At 42.8% G+C, this 24,572-nt stretch overlaps 1 protein-coding gene across 1 annotated transcript in view; it reads right to left on the minus strand.

Moving 5' to 3' along the window:
- Positions 1-18,901: 18,901 nt before the first annotated feature.
- Positions 18,902-24,572, minus strand: part of FRRS1L (ferric chelate reductase 1 like) — a 52,659-nt gene continuing 46,988 nt past the window's right edge. The window contains exon 6 of the mRNA XM_082259381.1: positions 18,902-19,219. Coding sequence (XP_082115507.1) covers positions 19,047-19,219 — 173 coding nt within the window. The 3' untranslated portion in view covers positions 18,902-19,046. The remainder of the gene's footprint in view (positions 19,220-24,572) is intronic.

Raw genomic sequence — 24,572 nt, forward strand, 5'->3', positions numbered from 1 at the left:
AAAAAGTCGTATCATCTTACGATTTACAAATGAACATTACAAAATAAAAGAAATCCTCCATAAACATTGGACCATACTAAGTGAAGACCCTGTGGTGAAACCATTTATACCAGACGGCCCACTAATCACCTATAAAAAGGCCGGCTCCCTCAAACAAAACCTAACACATAGCGAATTTAAGGAAAAAAGGAAGGATCCATGTAAGGATAAAGGTACGTACCCTTGTGGCACTTGTGCACAGTGCAGTGTCATAAAAAAATGCACAGATACCATCCTCCCAAATGGCGAACATTTTAGACCACGTCACTATGTTAATTGTAGGACGAGTGGAGTCGTTTACCTTATGAGGTGCGAATGTGGGTCATTTTATGTTGGCAAGACCAAACAGGAAATGGGCAAGAGAATTAATAAGCATATCCAAAGCATGGAAATATGCAATTTCCACCTCCCGCTTGGCAGACATGTCAAAAATACGCATAACAACAAAATGCCCAAAGTAACATTCATCGCCCTAGAGAGAATGCACATACCGCAACGGGGGGGGGGGGGGGGGGCGATTGGAATAAGAAACTTTTACAAATGGAGATGCGATGGATCAGACATCTAAATGCTACCAAATACCCAGGGCTTAATGAAACAGAGAGTTTCAAACCATTTCTGGAGGGTTTTGCATCTGGCAAAACAGACTAGTATCAAATGGAATACAAGGAATTTTGAGATTATACCTAATGTCATTTTTTTGAATTCCTGCTTTGATCCTCCCCCCCCCCCTCTTTTGATATACCAGACCTGTGGATATTCCCTTAACGTCTCCCTTGGGGATACCCTCCTGGGCATCCATCTATATATTGTTACTGCTGTTAAAACGAGCTACAAGAATGTTATGTATATAGAACCATTATTTACTTATTGTTTTCCTTCTATTCATGTAGAACTGCTTTATATACCATTATGAAGATGTATATCTTGTTTCACAAGCAAACCACTCTGCTCCCCTCCATCCTGCACCCGGCACGGAAAGCCCCTGCCCCCTCCCTGGGACAGGGGCTATCATTGAGACGGAAAGGGATTTAAGATCTTTCCCCCACACCCGCCGGCCACGGCTGGGTTACTTTCCAGATCTCACATATCCCGTGTCGGCGGCCGAACTATCAGGACCGGCTCGTACTGTGCGCGCATCACCCAGGCGCCTGCGCAGTACAATGTGCCTGAGTCACTGACGGAAGAAGCCGATTACGTGCAGCGCTCTATGCGCATGCGCGAACGGCTTTATAAGGCCGGGGAGCCGGCGTCTACTCTCACTTCCCTCTGAAGGAGGGAATAGGACGGACGTGGACCAGCGGCGGTGAAAGATCTTACCTCCCCTCTTCTTCTACCATACTCCCCTTAAAAAAATGTAAATCTGGACGAATATTCTCCTTCCTTGAAAGTCACAAATAAAATATTTTTACCCACCAACTTACAATTGTGAAAAACACCTCATGGACATAACCCTTTTCAGAACGGCTTACTGGCGGCAGCATTTCACCTTGGACTGCGGCATTAGGAGAGACACCTTCCCTCCCTCCAATTAATTTCCATTACAAACTCTGCAAATGTAAGTTTTTTTATTTGGGCTTGGACATCCATATAGATTACCTATCTTGAGAGATATAATGTCATTTATATATACATATATACCCTTTTTAGAACTATCCAGGACACTACTGGAGAAGTAATCCAATACCCACATAGGAACACCTCCAAATCTGCATGTGAGTAGCCAACAATGGCAGTATATGATCCTATATCCTTATAAGACATGATATTATAATAAACAATATATCCTTCCAGACCATGGTACCTTACGGCTCCTTGCTGCAGGTCTAGAGGAGACAGAGGGAATTTTTGGTTTGCAGAAACAAGATTTTAAATACAAGTATGTATTTATTATTTTTTGTATATTAATTATACGCATATTTCCAAATCAACGGAAATATTAAATATTATTGATTATATATTACAGCTGGGTGACAGAAAACTTTGATAAAGGGTAATACAGCCGAAACGCTCTGTGAACCACCTATCCCTGAGCTACAGACGGGATACACAGAGACAAGATCCATAACTGTCACAATTATCACATATGTCACGGATTCATCTAGAATCCCTCCTTTCTTTATCTTTTTCACATTGGGCCTATACCCAACACCAATACTCACAATTGAGATGATATTTATTTACTTATGTAATATTGGTAATAAATTGAGATATAATTTTTACCTTGTTTAATTGATACCTACTTGCCCATAAAGTCCCATCCCCTTGGCCTGAGACACCAAAAAACCCCCTCTTTTTTTCAAGATATAGGGACGGAGGCAACACCTACTCATACCACCTCTAAGATCTAACCCCCCAACGCCAGGAAGTCAGTCTCTAGAAATATTTATTACAGGGTCTGGAAATCCTACATTGCCTGGTGTAAATTATCATATATTATCAGGAGAATTCTCTCCTTCCTGCAAGCAGAGGTAGACACGAAATTTGCCCTGAACATGATTAAAGGGCAGATTTCAGCTCTATCGTTTTTTTTTTTTCCAGGAACTGATTGCTTCCCATTCGTTGGTTGCAGCCTTCATCCGGGAAATATTGCATTTGCTTCCACCAGTGAAGCCACCGTTGTGTCCTTGGGACTTAAAGCGGAGTTCCGGGCACAAAAACAATTTTTTTTTTGTGCCCCTCCGCTTGGTAGACCTGACCTGAAAAGGAATTGGATAGTTATTTTTATTTTTTTTGTTTACTCACCTTTTTATTGAAGATCGTAAATACTCACCTCTGACTGCTTCCTCCCTCGGAGCCGCGGCTCACCCCGTCACTTCCTGCGCTGCGATGATTCCTGGGAGCTAAACGTCATCGCTCCCAGGAATCAATGCGCCGCACCGGCCCCGCTCATCACTTCCGGGCGACGCCGCATTCCCCTGCTAAACAGCTTCTGGGCATGCCCAGAAGCTGTTTAGGAATGCGGCGCCGCGCCGGAAGTGACGAGAGGGGCCGGTGCGGCGCATTCTGGGAGAAGAAGACGCGGAAGAAGACGCAGAAGAGGACCGCGCCGGCTTCAGCTGCCCACAAGAGAGATGGAAACGCTGTGGAAGAAATTTTCTAAGTAAGTATTTCTTCTAAAAGGTAAGTGCGAACCGGGACAGATCAGAGGCTAGCCATTGTGGAATGTGCTAGCCCTGACTGTCCCGGGGGGTATGTTCATCAAAAAATGACATCTGTGCCCGGAACTCCGCTTTAACCACTTCCGAACTGCTCACGTTGCTGCTACTGCAGCAAGGTGGCAGCCCTGGGTCTGGCGACGTAGACCTACGTCACCAGATTCCTCCCTCTCTAGGTGGCGCGCGCTCACTCCCACTGTGTTTAGAAACAGCGGAAGTCGGGCCAGGGGAGGAGATGTGGTGATCACCACCACTCTTCCCCGATCCTCGGGGAAAGACTGAGGAAATCCGCCCGCTTGTGTAGGCAGGCAGGGACAGATCACAAGATTCAGCATAGCTGAACCTGTGATCTGTGTCTGTGTCACACAACCCCCTCCCCCCACACACATCAGTAAGCATGAGGCACACATTTAACCCCTTGAGCACCAACAGAGTTAACCCCTTCCCTGCCAGTGTCATTATTACAGTAACAGCGCATATTTATAGCACTGATTACTGTAGTAATGTCACTGGTCCCCCCAAAAGTGTCAAAAATGTCAGTTAGGGGTCCGATCTGTCCGCCGTATTGTCACAGTCCCGCAAAAAATTGCAGATCACCGCCATTACTAGTAAAGAAAAAAAAAACAATAAAAATGACAAATCTTTCCCGTAATTAGTAAACGCGATAACTTTTGCGTAAACCAATCAAAATACGCTTATTGTGATTTTTTTTTTCAAAAATATATAGCAGAATAAAAATTGGCCTAAATTGTTAAAAAATTTTGATTTGTAATTTTTTTGGGGGAATGTTATATAGCAGAATGTGAAAAATATTGTTTTTTTTTTTTCAAAATTGTCGCTCTTTTTTTCAAAAGTTTAAAATCGCACAGGTGATCAAATACCACCAAAAGAAAGCTCTATTTGTGGGGGAAAAAAAGGACATACATTTAATTTGAGTACAGCGTCGCATGACCACGCAATTGTCCGTTAAAGTAACGCAGTGCCGAATCGCAAAATATGGCCTGGTCAGGAATGGGGTAAAATCTTCTGGTCTTAAAGTGGTTAAAAATACGCTCATTGAGAATTTTTTTTGTCAAAGCTAATGTAGCTAAATGTAGCTAAATACATTTTGGCCTAAAAATATGACAAAAATTTAATATATTGGATATTTTTTAACCGTCAAAGTAGAAACTGACAATTTTTCGCAAAATTTTCGCTTTTTTTTATTAATATCACAAAAAATGAAAAGCGCAGAGGTGATCAAATACCACCAAAAGAAAGCACTGTTTGTGGGAAAAAAGGACGTAAATTTAGTTTGGGTACAGCATTGCATGACTGAGCATTTGTCAGTTAAAGTCGCACAGTGCCAAGTTGAAAAAAGTGGCCTGGTTATTAAGCAGGAAAATCCTCCGGTCTTAAAGTGGTTAAATTTGGTGTTGACAGTTTTGCAAAAACAGCCTTTTAAACCTCTGGGGCAGGTTCCCCTGGTTCTTTTGACCAGAAAGTCATTTTGATTGCGATAACTTCAGCTAGAAGGGTATCGGAACTAGCAGCTCTTTCTTGTAAAGAGCCATTCTTGATATTTTATCAAGATAGGGTGATTTTATGTCCTCACCCAGATTTTTTGCCCAAGGTAGTGTCCACCTTTCATTTGAATCAGGACATTATACTACCTTCTTTTTTTCCAGATCCTTACTCAGAGGAGGAAAGGTTATTGCATTCTCTTGATGTAATGCGTGCACTTAAGATTTATTTACAGGAAACAGCTCAGAGAGCTTGTTTGTGCTGCCAGAAGGCCCCAGAAAGGGGTTGGCAGCATCAAAATCTACGAATTCTTGTTGGATTCACCAGGTTATTACCCAGGCGTATGGTTTAGTAGAAAAAGGTTCCGCCTTTTCCTGTAAAGGCACATTCTACCAGAGGAGTAGTTGCCTCTTGGGCACATCGCCATCAAGCCTCTAAGGCTCAGATTTGCAAGGCCGCGACCTGGTCGCCGGTGCATACGTTCACTCGTTTCTATAGAGTGGATTTTGGAACCCAGGAGAAGTCTGCTTTTGGCTGCAGTGTACTGCAGGCAGCAGTGTAATCCTTCTGTTAAGGGTGAGATGGTGGTATTGTTTTGGTGTCCCCCTCCCCTCAGATGCATTGCTTTGGGAGGACCCTTATGTTCTGATTTATGGCTCTGTGTCCCGTGATGTACGAAAAGAAAAATAGATTTTTAATTCATACTTACCTGTAAAATCCATTTCTTGAAGTACATCACGGGACACAGAGGTCCCTCCCTTCTTCTATGGGGTCTTTTATTGCTTGCTACAAAACTGAGGTACTTCCTTGTGGGAGGGGTTATATAGGGGGGTCATCAATTCTGATTGGTTGCCAGTGTCCTCAACCTATAGGTGGCTATATAACCCATATGTTATGCTTCATGGCTCTGTGTCCCGTGATGTACTTCAAGAAATGGTATTTGCAGGTAAGTATGAATTAAAAATCAATTTTTTCCTATTTTTGCAGAGAGTGAAAAAACAATTACAACACCTGTCAGTTTTTATTGCAGTCTGTGCCCCTGTTAGGGAAATTCACCCTCTCTATTTGTCCCATTTACTGTTACCATTGAAAGTGAAAGAAAAATAAAATCACACAATTTGGGTGGACATTGGAACAGTAGGAGAGGGGAAATCTTCCAAGAAGACACTAGTTCTTGTGATACCCCAGGATGTCGTTTACTTTGGAGGAATTTCCTTGTATTACCTGTTTGGCTATGGGACAGAAAGTGAAGGGAAATCTCCACATTGGGACACAGATGGCAAAAAAAAATCTGACAGAGGTTATAATCTGTATCCAAAATGTAAAAAAAAAGTTTTGACTTTAGTTAACCACTTACCGACCGGGCCATAGCCGAATGACGGCTACAGCGCAGTTGGCTTATTCTGGGAGGGCGTACAATGACGTCCTCCCAGAATCATGCTCCCGCGCGCCCCCTGGTGTGCGCACACGGAGCTGTCCGTGCTCGCCGCGTCCCGGGGACCCAGGGCATCATGGATCGTGGTAAAGGGCCAATGACAGCGGCCCTTTACCACGTGATCGCTCCGTTCAATGACGGAGCGATCACTTGTCAACAAACCGAGGCATTTCCGGTTCATTTCTCTCCTCTCCTCACACACTGTACACAACGATCGCTACAGTGTGTGAGGAGAGGAGAGGAGAGAAAATGCAACTGCACGCCTTCTCTGCCTCCTCCATACCTCAACTGTGCCTCATCCATGTCCCATCCATGCCTCATCCGTGTCCCATCCATGCCTCATCTGTGCCCCATCCATGCCCCATCCATGCCTCATCCGTGCCACATCCATGCTTCATCCGTGCCACATGCATACCACATCCGTGCCAACCCATGCCACCTCAGTGCTCATCCATGCCACATCCGTGCCTCATCCATGCCCCATCCGTGCCTCACCCGTGCCCACCAATGCCACCTCAGTGCTCATCCATGCCACATCAGTGCTCATAAATGCCACATCAGTGCTTCTCACATGCCACACCAGTGGTCATCCGTGCCACATTGCTCATCCATGCCAGGTCAGTGCTCATCAATGACACGTCAGTGCTCATGCGTGCCACATCCATGCCATGTCAGTGGTAATACATGCCACATCAGTGGTAATCCATGTCACATGCATGCCACGTCAGTGCTCATCTGTGCCACATCCATGCCATGTCAGTGCTCATCTGTGCCACATCCATGCCACATCAGTGCTCATCCGTGCCACATCCATGCCACGTCAGTGCTCATCCATGCCACATCAGTGCTCATCTGTGCCACATCCATGCCACGTCAGTGCTCATCCATGCCATTTCAGTGCTTATCCGTGCCACATCCATGCCATGTCAGTGCTCATCCGTGCCACATTCATGCCATGTCAGTGCTTATCCATGCCACGTCAGTGCTCATCCCTGCCACATCAGTGCTCATCCGTGCCACATCCATGCCACGTCAGTGCTCATCCATGCCACATCAGTGCTCATCTGTGCCACATCCATGCCACGTCAGTGCTCATCCATGCCACATCCATGCCATGTCAGTGCTTATCCGTGCCACATCCATGCCATGTCAGTGCTCATCCGTGCCACATCCATGCCATGTCAGTGCTCATCCATGCCTCATCCATGCCACATCCATGCTTCATCCGTGCCACATCCATACCACATCCGTGCCAACCCATGCCACCTCAGTGCTCATCCATGCCTCACCCGTGCCCACAGATGCCACCTCAGTGCTCATCCATGCCACATCAGTGCTCATAAATGCCACATCAGTGCTTCTCACATGCCACACCAGTGCTCATCCGTGCCACATTGCTCATCCATGCCAGGTCAGTGCTCATCAATGACACATCAGTGCTCATCAATGACACGTCAGTGCTCATGCGTGCCACATCCATGCCATGTCAGTGGTAATACATGCCACATCAGTGGTAATCCATGTCACATGCATGCCACGTCAGTGCTCATCTGTGCCTCATCCATGCCATGTCAGTGCTCATCTGTGCCACATCCATGCCACATCAGTGCTCATCCGTGCCACATCCATGCCACGTCAGTGCTCATCCATGCCACATCAGTGCTCATCTGTGCCACATCCATGCCACGTCAGTGCTCATCCATGCCATGTCAGTGCTTATCCGTGCCACATCCATGCCATGTCAGTGCTCATCCGTGCCACATTCATGCCATGTCAGTGCTCATCCATGCCACGTCAGTGCTCATCCATGCCACATCAGTGCTCATCCGTGCCACATCCATGCCACGTCAGTGCTCATCCATGCCACATCCATGCCATGTCAGTGCTTATCCGTGCCACATCCATGCCATGTCAGTGCTCATCTGTGCCACATCCATGCCATGTCAGTGCTCATCCATGCCACATCAGTGCTCATCCGTGCCACATCAGTGCCACATCCATGCCACGTCAGTGCTCATCAGTTCCACATCCATGCCACGTCAGTGCTCATCCGTGCCACATCAGTCCCACTACAGTGCCTCACAAAATTGGAATGGGAAATCAGGAAATTACGGTTCTCCCTGCATTTTGGGCCTCTGTATGTGGCTAGGCTGTGTAAAAGTCTCACACATGTGGTATCGCTATACTCAGGAGGAGTAGCAGAATGTATTTTGAGGTGTAATTTTTGCTATGTACATGCTATGTGTTAGAAATATCTTATAAATGGAAAGCTTTATGTAAAAGAAAATGCGTTTTCATTTTCTTTACACATTTTCCAAAAATCTGTGGAAAAAAATGACATCTTTAAAAGACTCATTATGCCTCCTAGATTATGTGTTGGGGTGTTTACTTTCCAAAATGGGGTCATTTTGTGGGTGTTTCCATTGTCCTGGTGCTCCAGGACCTTCAAAAGTGTGATAGGTTGTCAGGAAATTATATGTGTAATTTTTGCTTCTAGAACACCTGATGGTGCTACTTGGATGTTGGACCTCTGTATGTGGTCAGGCTGTGGAAAAGTCCCACACATGTGGTATTGTCATACTCAGGAGGTGTAGCAGAATGTATTTTGGGGTGTAGTTACATGTATGCCAATAAAGTGTGTGAGAAATAACTTGGTAATATGACTATTTTGTGAAAAATAAAAAAAATTAAAAAAAAATCTTCATTTTGCAAAGAATTGAGGAAAAAAAAATTACAAATTCAAAAAACTCACCATGCCTCTTACTAAATACCTTGGAATGTCTACTTTCCAAAAAGGGGGATATTTGTACTTTACTGGCTTGTTAGGGTCTCAAGAAATGAGATAGGCCTTTAGTACATCAGGTGTGATCAATTTTCAATGATTGGCACCATAGCTTGTAGACTCTATAAACTTCACAAAGACTAAAAAATGTATACTTATTTGGGTTATTTTTACTAAAGATATGTAGCAGTATAAATTTTGGCCAAAATTTATGAAGAAAAATGACTAAATTTGCAAAATTTTAAAACCGAAACGAAGAAAAATGAATTTTTTTACAAAATTTTCGGTCTTTTTTCATTTATAGCGCAAAAAATAAAAAAAAAACAATTATGATTAAATACCCCCTAAAGAAAGCTCTGTTTGTGTGAAAAAAAAGGACGAAAATTTTATATGGGTACAGTGTTGCATGACTGAGTAATTGTCATTCAAAGTGTGAGAGCTCTAAAAGCTGAAAATTGGTCTGGTTAGGAAGGGGGTTTAAGTGCCCAGTGGGTAAGTGGTTAAACTTTAACTCCTCTGGTCAAACGTTCTTAAGGCTATTTGCTGTTAGGATCGAATGTTAGGTAATATTACATTCGGCCTGTAGAAGGCAACAAGTAGAAACACACACATATTACAAACATTATGGACGTTATCTGTGACTTTAAGTGGATCTAAAGGTTTATTTTTTTTTTTAAATACCAAACATGTTATACTTACCTGCTCTGTTTAATGGTTTTGCATAGAGCAGCTCTAAACCTCTTCTTTTTGGGTCCCCCACCGGCAGTCCTGGTGGAACTGCTGCTCTCATGCAAATCGCTGCATTAAGATGGTGTTTAGGTAAGTATAAGGGGCATAGAATGCATTAAGGTAAAAAAAAACCTCATGCCTTTAGGACCACTTTTAGCATGAGTGCTGAGACATATTCACTTCAATTTTTTTATAATTAGAGCCCCTATGATCTGAATTTCCGAACCCTGTATCAGTTGTTACATTCATGTTCACCTACTAAGTAAACTTTTTTTTCTAAAAAATAATGCAATTGCTCCAACAAAGCTAATAAAAACCGCTGTTACTTTATTTTACGATTCCAAAACTTTATACAAAACAATACATTCCTTTTAATTTATGTAGAAATTAGTTAAGACTAAACAATATATAGCCTACTTGCATGTTATATACAGAATAATTTCCAGACATTTCACCTGCAGGTTAGACACTTGGATCTTGCATTTAGGATGTCAAATCCAGATGAGAATTACTTATCTTACCTATCTTACCTATCCATAAACATAAAATTCTACCGTGAAACATGAGACTTTAAAAAACTCCTTCTTGGCAGTGATGAGGTCAACTGTGTTCAGACTAGGATCCAATCCGCATTTCCCGTTCCCCAAACACACGTCCCTTGTGACATGAGGCTGGGAATGCAGATGATTGGCCCATATAGGTGACAGCTTCCTGGCAGGCTCGCACATGTTGGTTCGGATCTTAGTCTGAACACATTCTGAACTCATCTGTACTGTATATAATTGATAATATATATATATATATATATATATATATATATATATATATAACGTTGTAAATCACAAAATAAAATCTTGCAAACAATTGAATTTTTGCTGTTTTACAAAGTGTTGCAACGTACAGTGGGGAAAATAATTTTTCGATCCTCTGCAGATTTTTTTAAGTTTGCCCACATACAAAGAAATGAAGGGTCTATCATTTTTTATCATAGGTGTATTTTAAATAATAGAGACAGAATATCAACCAAAAATCCAGAAAAAAAACCACATGATACAAATGTTATAAATTAAACTGCAGTTCAGTGAGTAAAATAAGTATTTGATCCCCTACCAACCAACAATAATTCTGGCTCCCACAGACTGGCTACAGTATGTGTTCATGTGTTACACAGATTAGTCCTGTTAATTTAGGAAGGTGCTCCTAACGATAACTCATTATGTGTATAAAAGACACCTGTCCACAGAATCTCTTTCTTCCATTAAAACTCACCATTATGGGCAAGACCAAAGAGCGGTCAGGGACAAGATTGTAGACTTGCATAAGGCTGCTATGAGCTACAAGACAATCAGCAAGAAGCTTGGCGAGAAGGAGACAACTGTTTTAGAGATCATTTGCAAATGGAAGAAATACTAAATAACCCATCAATCGCCCTCGGTCTGGAGCTAATGCAAGATTTTTTCTCATGGGGTAAGGGTGATCATGAGAAAAGTGAGTGTTAAGCCCAGAATTACACGGGAGGAGCTTGTGAATGAGTTCAGGGCAGTTGGGACCACAGTTATCAAACAAACCATTGGTAACACAATACCCTACCATGGATTCAAATCCTGCAGCACTCACAAGGTCCCCTCCTCAAGAAGGCACATATACAGGTCCATCGGAAGTTTGTCAATGAACAGCTAAATGATTCAAAGAAAGATTGGGAGAAAGTGCTATGGTTAGATGAGACCAAAATTGAGCTCTTTGCTATTAACTTGACTCGCCGTCAAGAACACCATCCCTACAACCAAGCACTGAAGTGGAAACAATATGCTTTGGGGCTGTTTCTCTGGTAAAGGTGCATGCCGACTTTGCCGCATTGAGGGGCCAAGTATTGTAAAATCTTTGATAAGAACCTTCTTCCCTCAGCCAGAACACTGAAGATGGGCCGTGGATGTCTTCCAGCATGACAATGACCCAAACTTACCACCAAAGTAACAAAGTAGTGGCTCAAGAAAAAGCACATTAAGGTCATGGAGTGGCCTATCCAGTCTCCAGACCTTAATCCTATAGACAATTTATGGAGGGACCTGAAAATTCAAGTTGCCAAGCAACAGCCAAGAAACCTTAAGGATTTAGAGAGGATTTGTAAAGAGGAGTGGACCAAATTCTCTCCTGAGATGTATGCAAACCTGGTTACCAACTACAAAAAATGTCTTACCTCCGTGCTGGCCAACAAGGGTTTCTCCACCAAGTACTAAGTAATGTTTTGCTTGGGGATCAAATACTTATTTTACTCACTGAAATGCAACTCAATTTATACCATTTGTATCATGTGTTTTTTCTGGATTTTTGGTTGATATTGTCTCGATCATTTAAAATACACCTATGATAAAAATGATAGACCATTTCTTTGTAAGTGGGCAAACTTACAAAATCTGCAGGGGGTCAAATAATTATTTTCCCCACTGTAAAGAAAAGGTTATTTTCAGAAGTCTGAAACATATGTTTAAACATATCGGGAGCCCTGAATACCTCAATGGTCTAGCAGGCAAGATAGTTACATAGAAGGTAAGGTTGAATAAAGACAATAGTGCATCCAGTTCAACCTGTAAGATTATAGTCTGAAAGAGAATTTAGAAGCATAGTCGGTCATTGTCTGATCACACTTTTTTTCTTTTATGCTCTGCATCTCATGAAGACTACAAAATCAGTGTAGAAGGGCGCACTGAAGGGAAGGGACACTCATACAGCCATACAGGAATGCCCCATCAGCTAAAAGGTGGAGCAGGGGGGCAAGGCTAGGATTAGCACATGAGAGGAAGTGCTCTCCTGTGCTCCCGCCAAAGACCAGCATAATACCCAGCAAAAGAGGCATCTCCCAGCACTATTCTCACCCGGAAATGTCTTTTCCCTGAGCAGAACACTGGTGGGAGCGAAACTGCAGCATCACCCGCTCACAGGGCAATGGCTAAGCGGCTGAAAGATCTCAGAGCTGTGCCAGATCCAGGCCTTTAAGATGGTGCCGACCCGCTCCCACCCCGTCCCCTGACTAATAACAGAGGAAGAGATGCTGTAGAATGGCTGGAGTGTGGCTCCGGTTCTCTCTGTATCTACCAGAGAATTGGCATTGACAGCATCAGAGATGGTGCACACTGGAAGGAGGGCTGTGTCATCAAGTGAGGTAACAGAGGGGGATGACATGGTGGAGTGGACAAAGGCTGAGGGAGGGGTGAGGAAGAACAGGCCTGCACTTAGTCAGCTCTTTTTACCTGGCCCCACAGAGGATCCAACCCTAAAAGACGTATTATGGCTGTTGAGAACTGTAATCACCCACTGGTTTCCCTGTCCACTCAGTTCTACCACCTTAGAGAGGATGTTAGTATCATGAGACATGATATGCAGAAAATGCAGGATCCCACATCTGCCTTGGAGGGCCGAGTGAGCAAAATAGAGGATGAGATGGGGCCCATCCAGCATGATCTCAAAGTAGTGGGTCTGCAAACTAACCACCAGGCTAATCGCATTGATGATCTTGAAAATAGACTCAAAAGAATCAACGTGCGCATTCTGGGTCTTTCTAAGCGCCTGGAAGGGAGGAACCCCACTGGGTTTATCGAACAATGGTTGCTGGATAAATTTGATAAGAAAAATTTTACCCCCTTCTTTGCAGTAAAAAGGGCACACAGAATTCCAGCTAGACCCCTGCCTCTGGGCAATATGCCACGCCCATTTATCTTAAAAATGCTCCACTACAGAGACAAAGACAAGATCCTTTCTTTAGCCCACACCAAGGGTAATGTTGATGTGAACGGATCTAAAGTTTCTTTCCTCCCAGACTATTCTGTTGAAGTTCAAAAACAAAGAGCCCAGTTCGCAGAAGTCAAAAGGCGCCTTCGCAATCTTCAGATCCAATACGCCATGCTATACCCTGCTAAGCTCTGGATCGTTGCCAGGGGAAAAATACGGTTCTTTGAAAATCCTAAGGCAGCTGCCACTTGGCTCGACAGAAATGAGCAACACTTACTTCCTATACCCCACACTCTTAATCTCTCCTGATGTGCTTTGGTTTGTGGAGTCGTTCTTTGCTTTGGATATACAGCTATTCAGGAATGCCTTGTTCATCACACCCAGCTAAAGGCTGTGTATGTTGTTCTCTAGGCAATGTATTTTGGGGTCTGTATATATTCCACCACCCTATAATAGCGAGGTAATCTGGAGGATAGGGGCATTCTTGGCAGACCACCTGGGGATCGCACTGTTGGTTCTAGGGGACTTTAATCGTGTATGCAACCCAAGCATGGATTAACATCCAGAGGGCCCACAGGTAGAGACTCCCTTCTATAGGCACTGTAGGGAACTGGGACTGCATGACATATGAGGATTTAAGAACCCACTGTTCCATGCTTACTCCTGCTGCTCCAGTACCTATCGGACCCTATCAAGAATAGACCTTTCTCTGGGCACAGACTCATTTCTTCCCTGGGTGTCCAATAACCAATATATGACCAGGGGGCTCTCAGATCACTCCCCTATTCTAGTCACTCTAGCCAACATCAAACCTAAGCCTAATTGGCGTATTCCTGCTTTTTGGTTGCAGATGCTGCCTCAGGGAGACTTAAAGAGTAAAGCCCTAACTGATTTTTTTAACATTAATGTTAAAAAACTGGGCATGTTGCTCAAAGCTATCAGTGTCCATAAAAAAATCTAATTTATAGCAGCTTATACCAAAGCAAGTTTGACTACCCTATGTCAAGGTTGAGAGAATTCTTAGACCCTTTAAATCTGCCTTCTCTCTCCACAACAGCCAGACGGGAATTGAATGAACCCCTGACATTGGAGGAGCTCAGCCAGGCAGTGGTGAACTCCCCTAATGGAAAAGCCCCAGGCCTCGATGGATTACCACCGGAAATTTAGAAACAATATGGAGAGGTGCTACAGACCCTAAACTAAGCATTTGAATCCTTTAAACTCCCAGTTTTTCATGAATGATGCCTGCATAATAGTACTCCCAAAGCCAGGCAAGGATTTGCTGTGTCCAGTCTTAGCGTCCCATTTCACTTTTGAACTCGGACGTGAAGATTCTTGCCAGAGTACTGGCAACGGGACTAAGCAAAGTAACGTAGGGGTTAGTCCACTCAGACCAATCCTGGCTTTATTCCCACTAGGTCCATGGCAGTAAATTTAAGAAGACTATTTCTGAATATGCAGTTAGTACCAGATAATCCAGGGAAACAAGCCATCCTGTCTCTTGAAGCAGCAAAATCTTTTAAAAGTGTACAGTGGATGTACCCATGGGAAATCTTGGCTTCATTTGTTCTAGGCAACATATTTATACATTGGGTCAAGTTGCTCTATTAAACCCAAGGGCATGTATGCAAATTAATGACACAGTCTCTGATTCTTCCCATTATTTAGGGGTATTCGGCAGGGGTGCCCCCTCTGCCCGCTGTTATTTGCTCTGTCAATTGAACCTCTGGCTTCAGCCATTTGGCAGTCTGAGGACACTTGTGACTTTAATAGGGGAGACAGGAGTGAAAAATTTCTCTATACGCAGATGATTCTTTGCTGTTTCTTGGGGATACGGACAAGTCCCTATCTTCCCTTATGTCACTTGTAATTAGATTTGGCTCATTTTCCGGCTTTGTTATTATTTGGGACAAGTCGATCTTATTACCCCTAGATGATCCCAACCTGGCTATTCCAAGGAAGGCTCAGCAAATTAAGATAGTGACCTCCTTTAAATATCTGGGATAATGGATACACCCCAGGCTGGATGATTACCTATGCTACAAATTGTTCCCAATCCTTCATAAATTTAAGCTTAAGAGTACCATTTGGACAAAGCTTCCCTTTACGGTCGTAAAAAAGGATTTGGGGCCCTCAATTATTGTACGTCCTCCACAACTCTCGCATCTGGATTTCCCTAAAATGGTTTAAACAAATAGATGGGCTTTTCTGCATACTGCTATGGAAAGGCAAAAACCCTAGGGTAAACGTTCTACCCTTCAGTTAAATAAGGAAGGGGTGGGTTGGCAGTCCCTCAGCCGAGAATGAACTTTATGACTTCCCAATTTCGGCATTTTGGTGGGTGGGGGAGATGAACTGGGCAGATCCTATACAGGCCCTTTTACTGAGCTATAACCCCTGCTATCACCTTTTGGCCCAGTTGGAATCAGGGGCTTTTTCTCACTCCCAACATGGCCCAACCCTGATTTTAATAAATAAAGTATGGCAGGAAATGAAACGTATAATGAAATATGAAGGGGTTTCTGAATATATGCCGCTTTGAGGAAATAGCTATTAAGAGGAGTTATATAAATTGGCGGGATTTGGGTGCTGGCGTTCTCAGGGGCTTTAATATGTGGGGCAACTTTACTCTTTTAATGTACTGAAATCCATTGGGGATCAGCAGGAGGATTTCCAATTCCATGTCATGACTTCTTTAAATACCTCCCAACTGCGCCACGCATTGCAGGCCTAAACCAGATCCCTCAGGTTGGATGTAAACCCTATGCCACTTTCAACTTCTTTGGCAAGGGCCACTGAGAAAAAAGGCCTCATCCCATCCTTATATAGCCAATTAGTGTCCAATCTTCCAGGCATATCCAACTGTCCAGGCAGGAGAGGGTGGAAGAAGGACATAGGGATTATGTCAGATGATGAAATGCAAACTATTCTGGAAAATGTACCCTCAGTGTCACTATTATCTGCACAACACTTGATCCAGCTGTTTATTGTGCACAGGACATTGGGTAGGAGAGACACTCCAGAGTGCCAGCGTTGTCATAGACCTGGCCCCTAAATATCCCTGTTGGGTTGTTTGGACGAGGAACTTTATTTGCCTGAGACACTAGTACTTATCAATAGATTACTGTTTATAGCGAGTAAGCTTATTGACATGAAATGGTTGTCATCCAGCCCTCCATCATTTGAGGAATGGCATCTTCAGGTAAATGCTACCCTCCTGAAGGAACAACAGGTATACAGAAATAGGAGGTGTATCACATACATTTTACAAACTGTGGGAACCATGGCTAGTGGTGCCTGGACTGGCACCATTTTCACTGGTATCCCTCAGATTGCTGCAATGTGGGTAACCCTGATGTTGTGATGCATATACCAGTAAGATAGGCGTGTCCTGCTGGGTTTTAGCCAGAATCTGAAAAGTTAATTCAGCAGCTAAATAGCAGAAGGGTATCTAATTCAATCAATAGACGATGGCCTGCACATGAGAGATGAGGTGGGACATTTTGGAGTATAAAGACAGAGGAGCTGGAGATTCTAGAAACATGCTGGTCGTAGTGTGATGGTCATGTTGTTAACTAATTAAGGCTAGTATGCAACCCCATACATTTACAATCTGTGCAACCTATATCTGATTGTATGTGTAGGACTAAGCTAATGAAGGGTTGAATAACTACTTGTCTGTATGTAGTAATGGCATGTGAACTGTCAAATGGCGTAACTCTACTGTGAAGTTCTACTATTCTCTCTTTGTTTTCTTTTTCATATACTTTCCTTATCTTTTGTTTGTTTGTTCGGTTGTATGTATGCAACAAAAAATCTCAATAACTTGGGCAGCCTTTCAGAGAGTGGAGAGAACTCGAAAAACAAACAACAAAGAAGAGGGAAAGCACCTCTAAGTGTAGCAGCATGGGGTTTAACATATACAAAACAAGATAAAGAACACTTACAAAGCTAATATGTGAAAAGGCTCATCAGCCGAATAAACCGTTTAGTGTGAGTCCTCAGCCTGCAGCCCAATCCTCAGAGCCGTCCAGTAGCATAGGAATCCAAAGGTTGGCAAGATGGCTGCCCAGCAACTTCCTGTACCAGTGTGGAGTGCAAGCAGGAAGTGACATCACAAAGGAGGGGCAGTAATGCTCTAAAAAACGTTGTCACCGCACCTTCCTGTGTTGACCACTCCATGGTGGTCCAGGAAGTTGCTGGGAGGCCATCCTGCTGGCCTTAGCCTTTCTATGCTGCTGGGTGGCTCTGAGGGTCAGATACCATTGCTGCTGCTGTAGGATGAGGACGCACACTGAGCGGTTTATTCCCCTAAGCCTTTTCCCACATCACCTTTGTGAGTGTTCTTAATTTGTTTTGTATATAATAAACCCCTTGCTACTACACTTAGAGGCACTTTCCTACTTCGTTGTGATCTCACGAAGACTGCATATGCCATCAGTATGCATTGATTCCACGACCTTGCCTGCTATGCCACAGATAATGTAGAATAGAGATCCTGATCTCTCCTTATGCTCCAACAGCCCACAGTCTCTTGATGATCATGAGGGATGCTATGGCAGTAGTTTTATTACTCATATATGACTACAAAGATAATCCACTCTCTCACTAACAAACAAACTGTGTTTTATGGCTGTATAGTCAGTAAAGAATATTTCCATATTCATAAATTACTTGTCACTGGGAAAAATATATGATCTTAACACCTGTATTATACAGATATGAAACTCTGCATCATTCAAATCTAAAAATTTTAGCAGTTGCCACAAAAATTAAATACTTAAAAATGTATAGTGTACTGTAGATATTTAAAAGAAATTCAAGGATTTAAGCTTGCCATACATTAAACAATCTGACCTAAAAGTATAACTAAAGGCAAAAAAAAAATTCAGTCTTGGATAGAGTAGAGAGGGATTGGAACACCTTGGGTTTTTATTGCAGTTTGTATCCTTATTAGGGAGATTCACAATATTTGTCCAGTCCATTATCACCAAGAGTGAAAGTAAAAAAATCCTGTGCCCTGCTTATATCCTATATTCTCTGCCCTGCTTATATCTTTTATTTGAATCACTGTTTTTGGGTTGTCACCAGAACAAGAATAGAGACAGCCAGGGATTACCTTACTTTGTAGGGAATTCCTCTCACTTCCTGTTTTGCATAGGGGACAGGAAGTGAATGGAAATCTCCCCAACTTAATGCCAATAGCAAAAAAAAAAAAATAAAGACAGAGGTTATAACCCTTCTTTACTCTATCCAAAAATTAAACAAAAAAGTTTTGCCTTAAGTTCCTCTTTAATCTCCCTTAGCGGTACCAACATTTTGCAATATGAGGACAAACCTAAACAACCAATTCAATTTGTGTAAAACCAGGCAGGCCCTTGCACTACATAGTTGATGGTAGATCTAAAGGAGATTGTACAATCTGATTGTATAGTGCATGGTCACATTTAAGCAGTTTAACATCTACAGTACATTGCTCATTATCTTGGCACATGTTCTTGATTGCATGACATCCACCTTCTGCATCTTCAATATAATAAATCACTGCTAGAATATCCTGTAACATGTAACCGATTGTCCCAGCAGAAGATATCAGCAGAAAATATCTAGCACAATAAAGAGAACAATAACTCCTCATCACGTGTGTCATTTCCAAAGGTTAATAACTGTAGTCCTAGGGGGTTCCCATTAGCAGATAAAAGGTCAAAGCAACAATCAGCAGAAGACAGAAAGGAGAAGAGAAGGTTTGATAGGCTGCTGAAGGCATAAAAATATCCTCATAACGGTAAATGCTCACGACATTCTCTGAAACTGGAGGGGCGTCAATATCATGTCTTGTAATAGAACCTAGAAGATCGCAAGAAAGAGATCAATGATATTATGACTTTAACTTATGAACACTTGTGTTTTACAACTGCAAAGGGCTTATATTACTGAAATTTCTGACACAAAGCTTCACCCCCCTTTGGTACACCTTTTTGATGTATGGTTCTCCAATTCTTATTAATCAGTGCTCTTTGGCTCTTGTTATGCCTCTGCTTGGTTTCTCCTTTCAAAATCGTTTAGTTTAAATAAGCTAAATACATTCCAATTGCATCAAAACAAGGGGTGTGCAAAGTATTACAATTTAGAAATCAATATTACAGCCTGAGTAGAAAAGCTTTTCCCACTAGCATGCTGCTCTCTCTGTGAAGCAGTAGTTTCTTTGCAGAGGTCCAACACGTCCCCTGTTAAGTCAGAGCTAGAGCTCTCCAATCACCAAGGAAAATGCTCCTCACTGATTGCATAGCTATAGAAACCAAGCGGGGGTTTAGCTCCACACAGAGAGTAAAGCTGGATACACACTATCCAACTTTTGTGGTTAGATTTCCTTCAGATTTACCTTTTCTATGTAGTGCAAGGGCCTGCATGATGGCAGGAAACAGGCTTTGCTATTCAGGCTCTGCTTTCTTTAAAAAAAAAAACTTTAACACTTTGCACACTTTTAACTGCTTGCCGACCGCCGCAAGTAGATTTACTGCGACGGTCAGCCCCTGCCAGGCAGAGTGACGTTAATTAACGTCACTAGCCTGGGAGGGTCTGGGGAGCGAGCGCGCGCCCGCGGAGGCACGCTCCCGCTCCCGCGCGGTCACGCACCCCCCCGCGCGTGTGACCAGCGGACCCGATGTCCGCCGGCCACTCGGCGATTGTCGGGGGAAGAGGGAGAACGTCAGGCAGCTTGTGTAAACAAGCTGCCTGTCATTCTCCTCGCTGTAAAGACACTGATTACACGGATCTAGTATGTAGATCCGTTGATCAGTGTCCTTACAGCTAAAGCCACAGCCAATCACAGTAAGAATCACGCCCCTAGGGACACACACAGCCCCTCCCTCCCAAATAAAGTTAACCCCTTCACTGCCAGTGTATTTTTACAGTAACAGTGCATATGTATAGCACTGATTACTGTAGAAATGTCACTGGTAACCCCAAAAGTGTCAAAAATGTCAGTCAAGGGTCCGATCTGTCCGCCACAATATCGCAGTACCGCAAAAAAAATCGCAGATCGCCGCCATTACGCGTTAAAAAAAAAACAACAAAAATGACAAAAATCTTTCCCTTTGTTAGTAAACGCGATAACTTTTGCGCAAACCAATCAAAATACGCTTTTTGCGATTTTTTTTACCAAACATAGGTAGGATAAAACAAATTGGCCAAAAATGTTAAAAAATTTTGATTTTTACATTTTTTTTTTGGGGAATTTCATATAAAAAAATGTGAAAAATATTGCTATTTTTGCAAAATTGTCGCTCTTTTTTTGTTTATAGCGCGTGATCAAAAAATCGCACAGGTGATCAAATACCACCAAAAGAAAGCTCTGTTTGTGGGAAAAAAAGGACGTCAAATTCGTTTAGGTACAGCGTCGCACGACCGCGCAATTGTCCGTTAAAGTCACACAGTGCCGAATCGCAAAATACCCCCTGGTCTTTTAGCAGGAAAATCCTCCGGGGCTTAAGTGGTTAATTTTGATGCATTTGGCATGTATTTAGCAGATTTAAACTGAAAGTTCAGTTGGACTTTAATCACTTCCATACTGCTGGATATCAATCATATGACGTCCTGGACTTGAAGTGGATATATCTGAATAATGCCTGCAGCTGCAAGCATTATCCAGATATCTTTTTTTGTTTTTCTTACTATAATGTAAAAACAATCAGCCGCTTGATTGTTTTTACAGGCGGCGGGAAGGGACGCCTACTGCCCTCTGATGCTTCTACCGGCTTGCTTGTGAAATTGGTGAGCGGTGTAACCAACCTACAAGATTGAAATTTACTGGCACGACACCCAAAATTTACTGGCACAGCCAAGTTTTTACTGGCATTTCCAAAATGTAAAAAAATTACAGTTTTACGTCCAAATTTCAATATTTAGGCTACAAACAAGTACAATATGCAATTAGTGATGTGATTTAAGATAGATATTAAGGCAAAAAACATATTTCTTATTTTATTTTTGATATAGCAAGTAAGTAGATCAGGGATAGGACTTAGGAGGGCAAGAAATTAGAATGGGAGACACACACACATGAAATTGACTCTCACAGTGACACTGACAGGAGTGTGCAGTTTCTATCCATGCCAGGTGGTCCCTTCAGTCCACTCCAGTCTAAACAGCACTGACAGTCCCGCTCCCGGCTTGCCTGACTCCCATTCCACAGATCCGCACACAAGGCTCTGGCCGCTCTGCTCAGCTCCCTTGCACCATGACAGCACACGACATGCTCAGGCACCACCTCCACCAGACCCGCCTCCCCCCCCCCCGCCCCGAACACACTGTAGCAGGCACTCAGATGGTCTCAGCTGGCTATGGACCGGAAATGTGCGCAGTTCCAAGCCGAGCGTCACTGCCATATTTTTTACTGGCAACCTTTTCCTGTCAGTGGCATTTACTAGTAGGAGAAAAGTGCCAGTTGTTTCCTGGTTGCCAGTAAAAATACGGACAGTTTGTAACACTGCACAGTACTGAATGGAGGGCAGGAGCTGCTAGAATTAGCTTTTCACATGAGCAAGCTGGTGATTGATTGCTAGGATCGCCTAGCTTCCTAGCAACCAATCACCCACTGGTTAATGTGGCCTGGGGAGGGGGGTGCTACCTGAACCTATTCTCTTGAAAAGAAAAACATACTGCAAGTGGTCCAGTTGGCCTGGGCACAGACAGAATGCAGCACTGGATTACAAGGGTGATATCTGGATACCTGCACCTATTCACTGAAAAAAAAATACTGCAAGTGGTCCAGTAGGCCTGCAGACAGACAGCAGTGGTGGGTTGCTGGTCTTCACTCCTGGTATAGGCACCAGTGAGGGATGTATGGCAATAGATTTAGGTAAAAAAAAAAAAAAAAAGTTAATTAAAGTACAGGAGTGAAAAAGAGCATTTTGGAGGGTGGTTTCAGATTGCCCAGCAAAGGGCTTTAATTTAAAAGCCTAATGTTTTCTGGAAAACGGTTTTACATTGTAGCTATTAAGAAGCTACTTTCTAATACAACAAATTGTCTTCAGCTCTGACATTTGTCTTTGCCAGAATGAACATTCTTTTTAACAAAATTACAGATTTATCTTGTGTAGATGGATCTGAGTTAATGTAAATTTCAATCTGCTGCATTATGTGTTAACAGGCAGCTGAACAGCAAAGACTTTGTCTTTATCTGACCGACCTGTGCCTGAGCTGGTGTCCGTGACTCCCTCTGTGATTGCGGATAGATGCGATCCGTCCTGCAGCACACTCCACCACGAGGCTCCATTCTGCCTGCTCGGCATGCCTCCTGGTGTTTTAGAGGCTGGCGGCAGTGTAGCGGGAAATTCACCATTACATTTATCACTCCCCTTGTCACAAGTAGGCGTGCTGCACAGCCTCTGGCAGCAGCCAGACCCACCCACCCCGGCCAGGGCCCCGCCTGCCCACCCGCACCGGAAAGGGCATCTCCAAGCCGATCGCAGCCATTTTTCACTGGCACTTTTCTCCTGCTACGGGCATTTACGAACAGGGAGAAAAGTGCTCTGTTTTTCCGGGCTGCGTGTATATATACGGGCAGTTGGCAACACTGTTGGTGACCCAGAGAATAAAAAGGCTGGTGGCGGCTGTTTACCATAGAGCTGACGAGGACCAAATTATTCCTAGCCATCTTTATGACCTTCGGAGGCCAGGCACGACGTTATGACGTTACTTTTGGTGCCGGCAGATGTTTTTTTTGGATGAGAAGCTGAGATCGTTTTTTTTATCACCCGTTTTCCAACCTAGAGGAGAGATTTGAGGACTTAGAGACCCCAGATCTCGCTGTAAAGAGGACCCATCATGCCCTATTCCTATTACAGGGGATGTTTACATTCCTTGTAATAGGAATAAAAGTAATAAAAAAAATTAAAGGGAAAGTGTAAAAATAAAAATATTTTATAAAATAAACAAATAAAAAAAGTCTCATATGTAGGTCGTGTCCGCATATGTAAATGACATTCAAACGACGTGAGATATTGCCGCAAATGTTAGAGAGAGAGCAATAATTCTAGTGCAAGACCTCCTCTGTAACTCTAAAATGGTAACCTGTAAAGATTTTTAAAGTGTAGCCATGGAGATTTTTTAGTACCGAAGTTTGGTGGCATTCCACGAGTGTGCGAAATTGAAAGCGTGACATGTTATGTAGCTATTTAGTTGGCGTAACATCATCTATTCACAGTATACAAAAAAATTGGGCTTTAGTGGGTTTTTTTAAATTCATGAAAGTGCTTTGGAACTACATTTCCCATGATGCTCATGCACTCTGCAGTGTAGTTGAGCATCATGGGAAATGTAGTTCCAAAACATCTGGGGTGTCAAGGTTAGCCATCACTGCCCTAGGGTCTCTGCTAAAAAAATATATATATAATGTTTGGGGGTTCTGAGTAATTTTCTAGCAAAAAAATTGATATGGAAGCGGTTAAATTACTGAAAAAAAAAATCACAGTAGCTTATATTAACAGTATACATAGAAGTCTTAATCACACGGCTGTCCTGTCAGATTCTATTCTGGATCTGGCTGGTAACAGTTAGAAAGGAATAGAAGTATAATGAAGGTGAAGAGCAGAAGGAAATGACATGTGATGCATAAGTAATATCTAATCACAGTAAAAGTAAACACTCATGTACAGTATCTGGATGTTGAAAATTATGATATGCAGAAAATGACAGCATTTATTTCTAATATATTAGATTACATTCTAGATAGCAATTTTTTTTTTTTTTTTTTTTTTTTTAGCAAGAGCAATTTTCAGATTACATAGACATTTAAGCAATAATTATATGCAAATACCTAATTTTTTTTTTTTATATGCCCCATATATATGTTCAACCTTACTCTTATAATTGTATGCATCCTCCATGCATGTTCATCCTGTTTTCAAACACAACAGTGCTTGCGGGAAGAGGATCCCTCACCCACTATCCCGGGGCAGTTTTGGGGATGGGGGGTGAGGTGGACATGTTACACGTTACACCCTAAATATGGGTGTAATGTATAACATGCTCCAAAAGGTGAACGTATCCTTTAATTTGCCAGATATGTAGTGTTCTTGTCACTTCCTGTGAGCTTGAAAGAAAACACAAAGAACCTTTTCTTTATTGTGTAGAATACTAGTCCCATTGATCCATCAAATAATGGAGGTAAACAAAGGCAGATGAGGCAAAGGCAGAG

Source organism: Pelophylax lessonae (assembly GCF_965119305.1).
Source record: "Pelophylax lessonae genome assembly, chromosome: 5".
NCBI classification, from domain to species: Eukaryota; Metazoa; Chordata; class Amphibia; order Anura; family Ranidae; genus Pelophylax; species Pelophylax lessonae.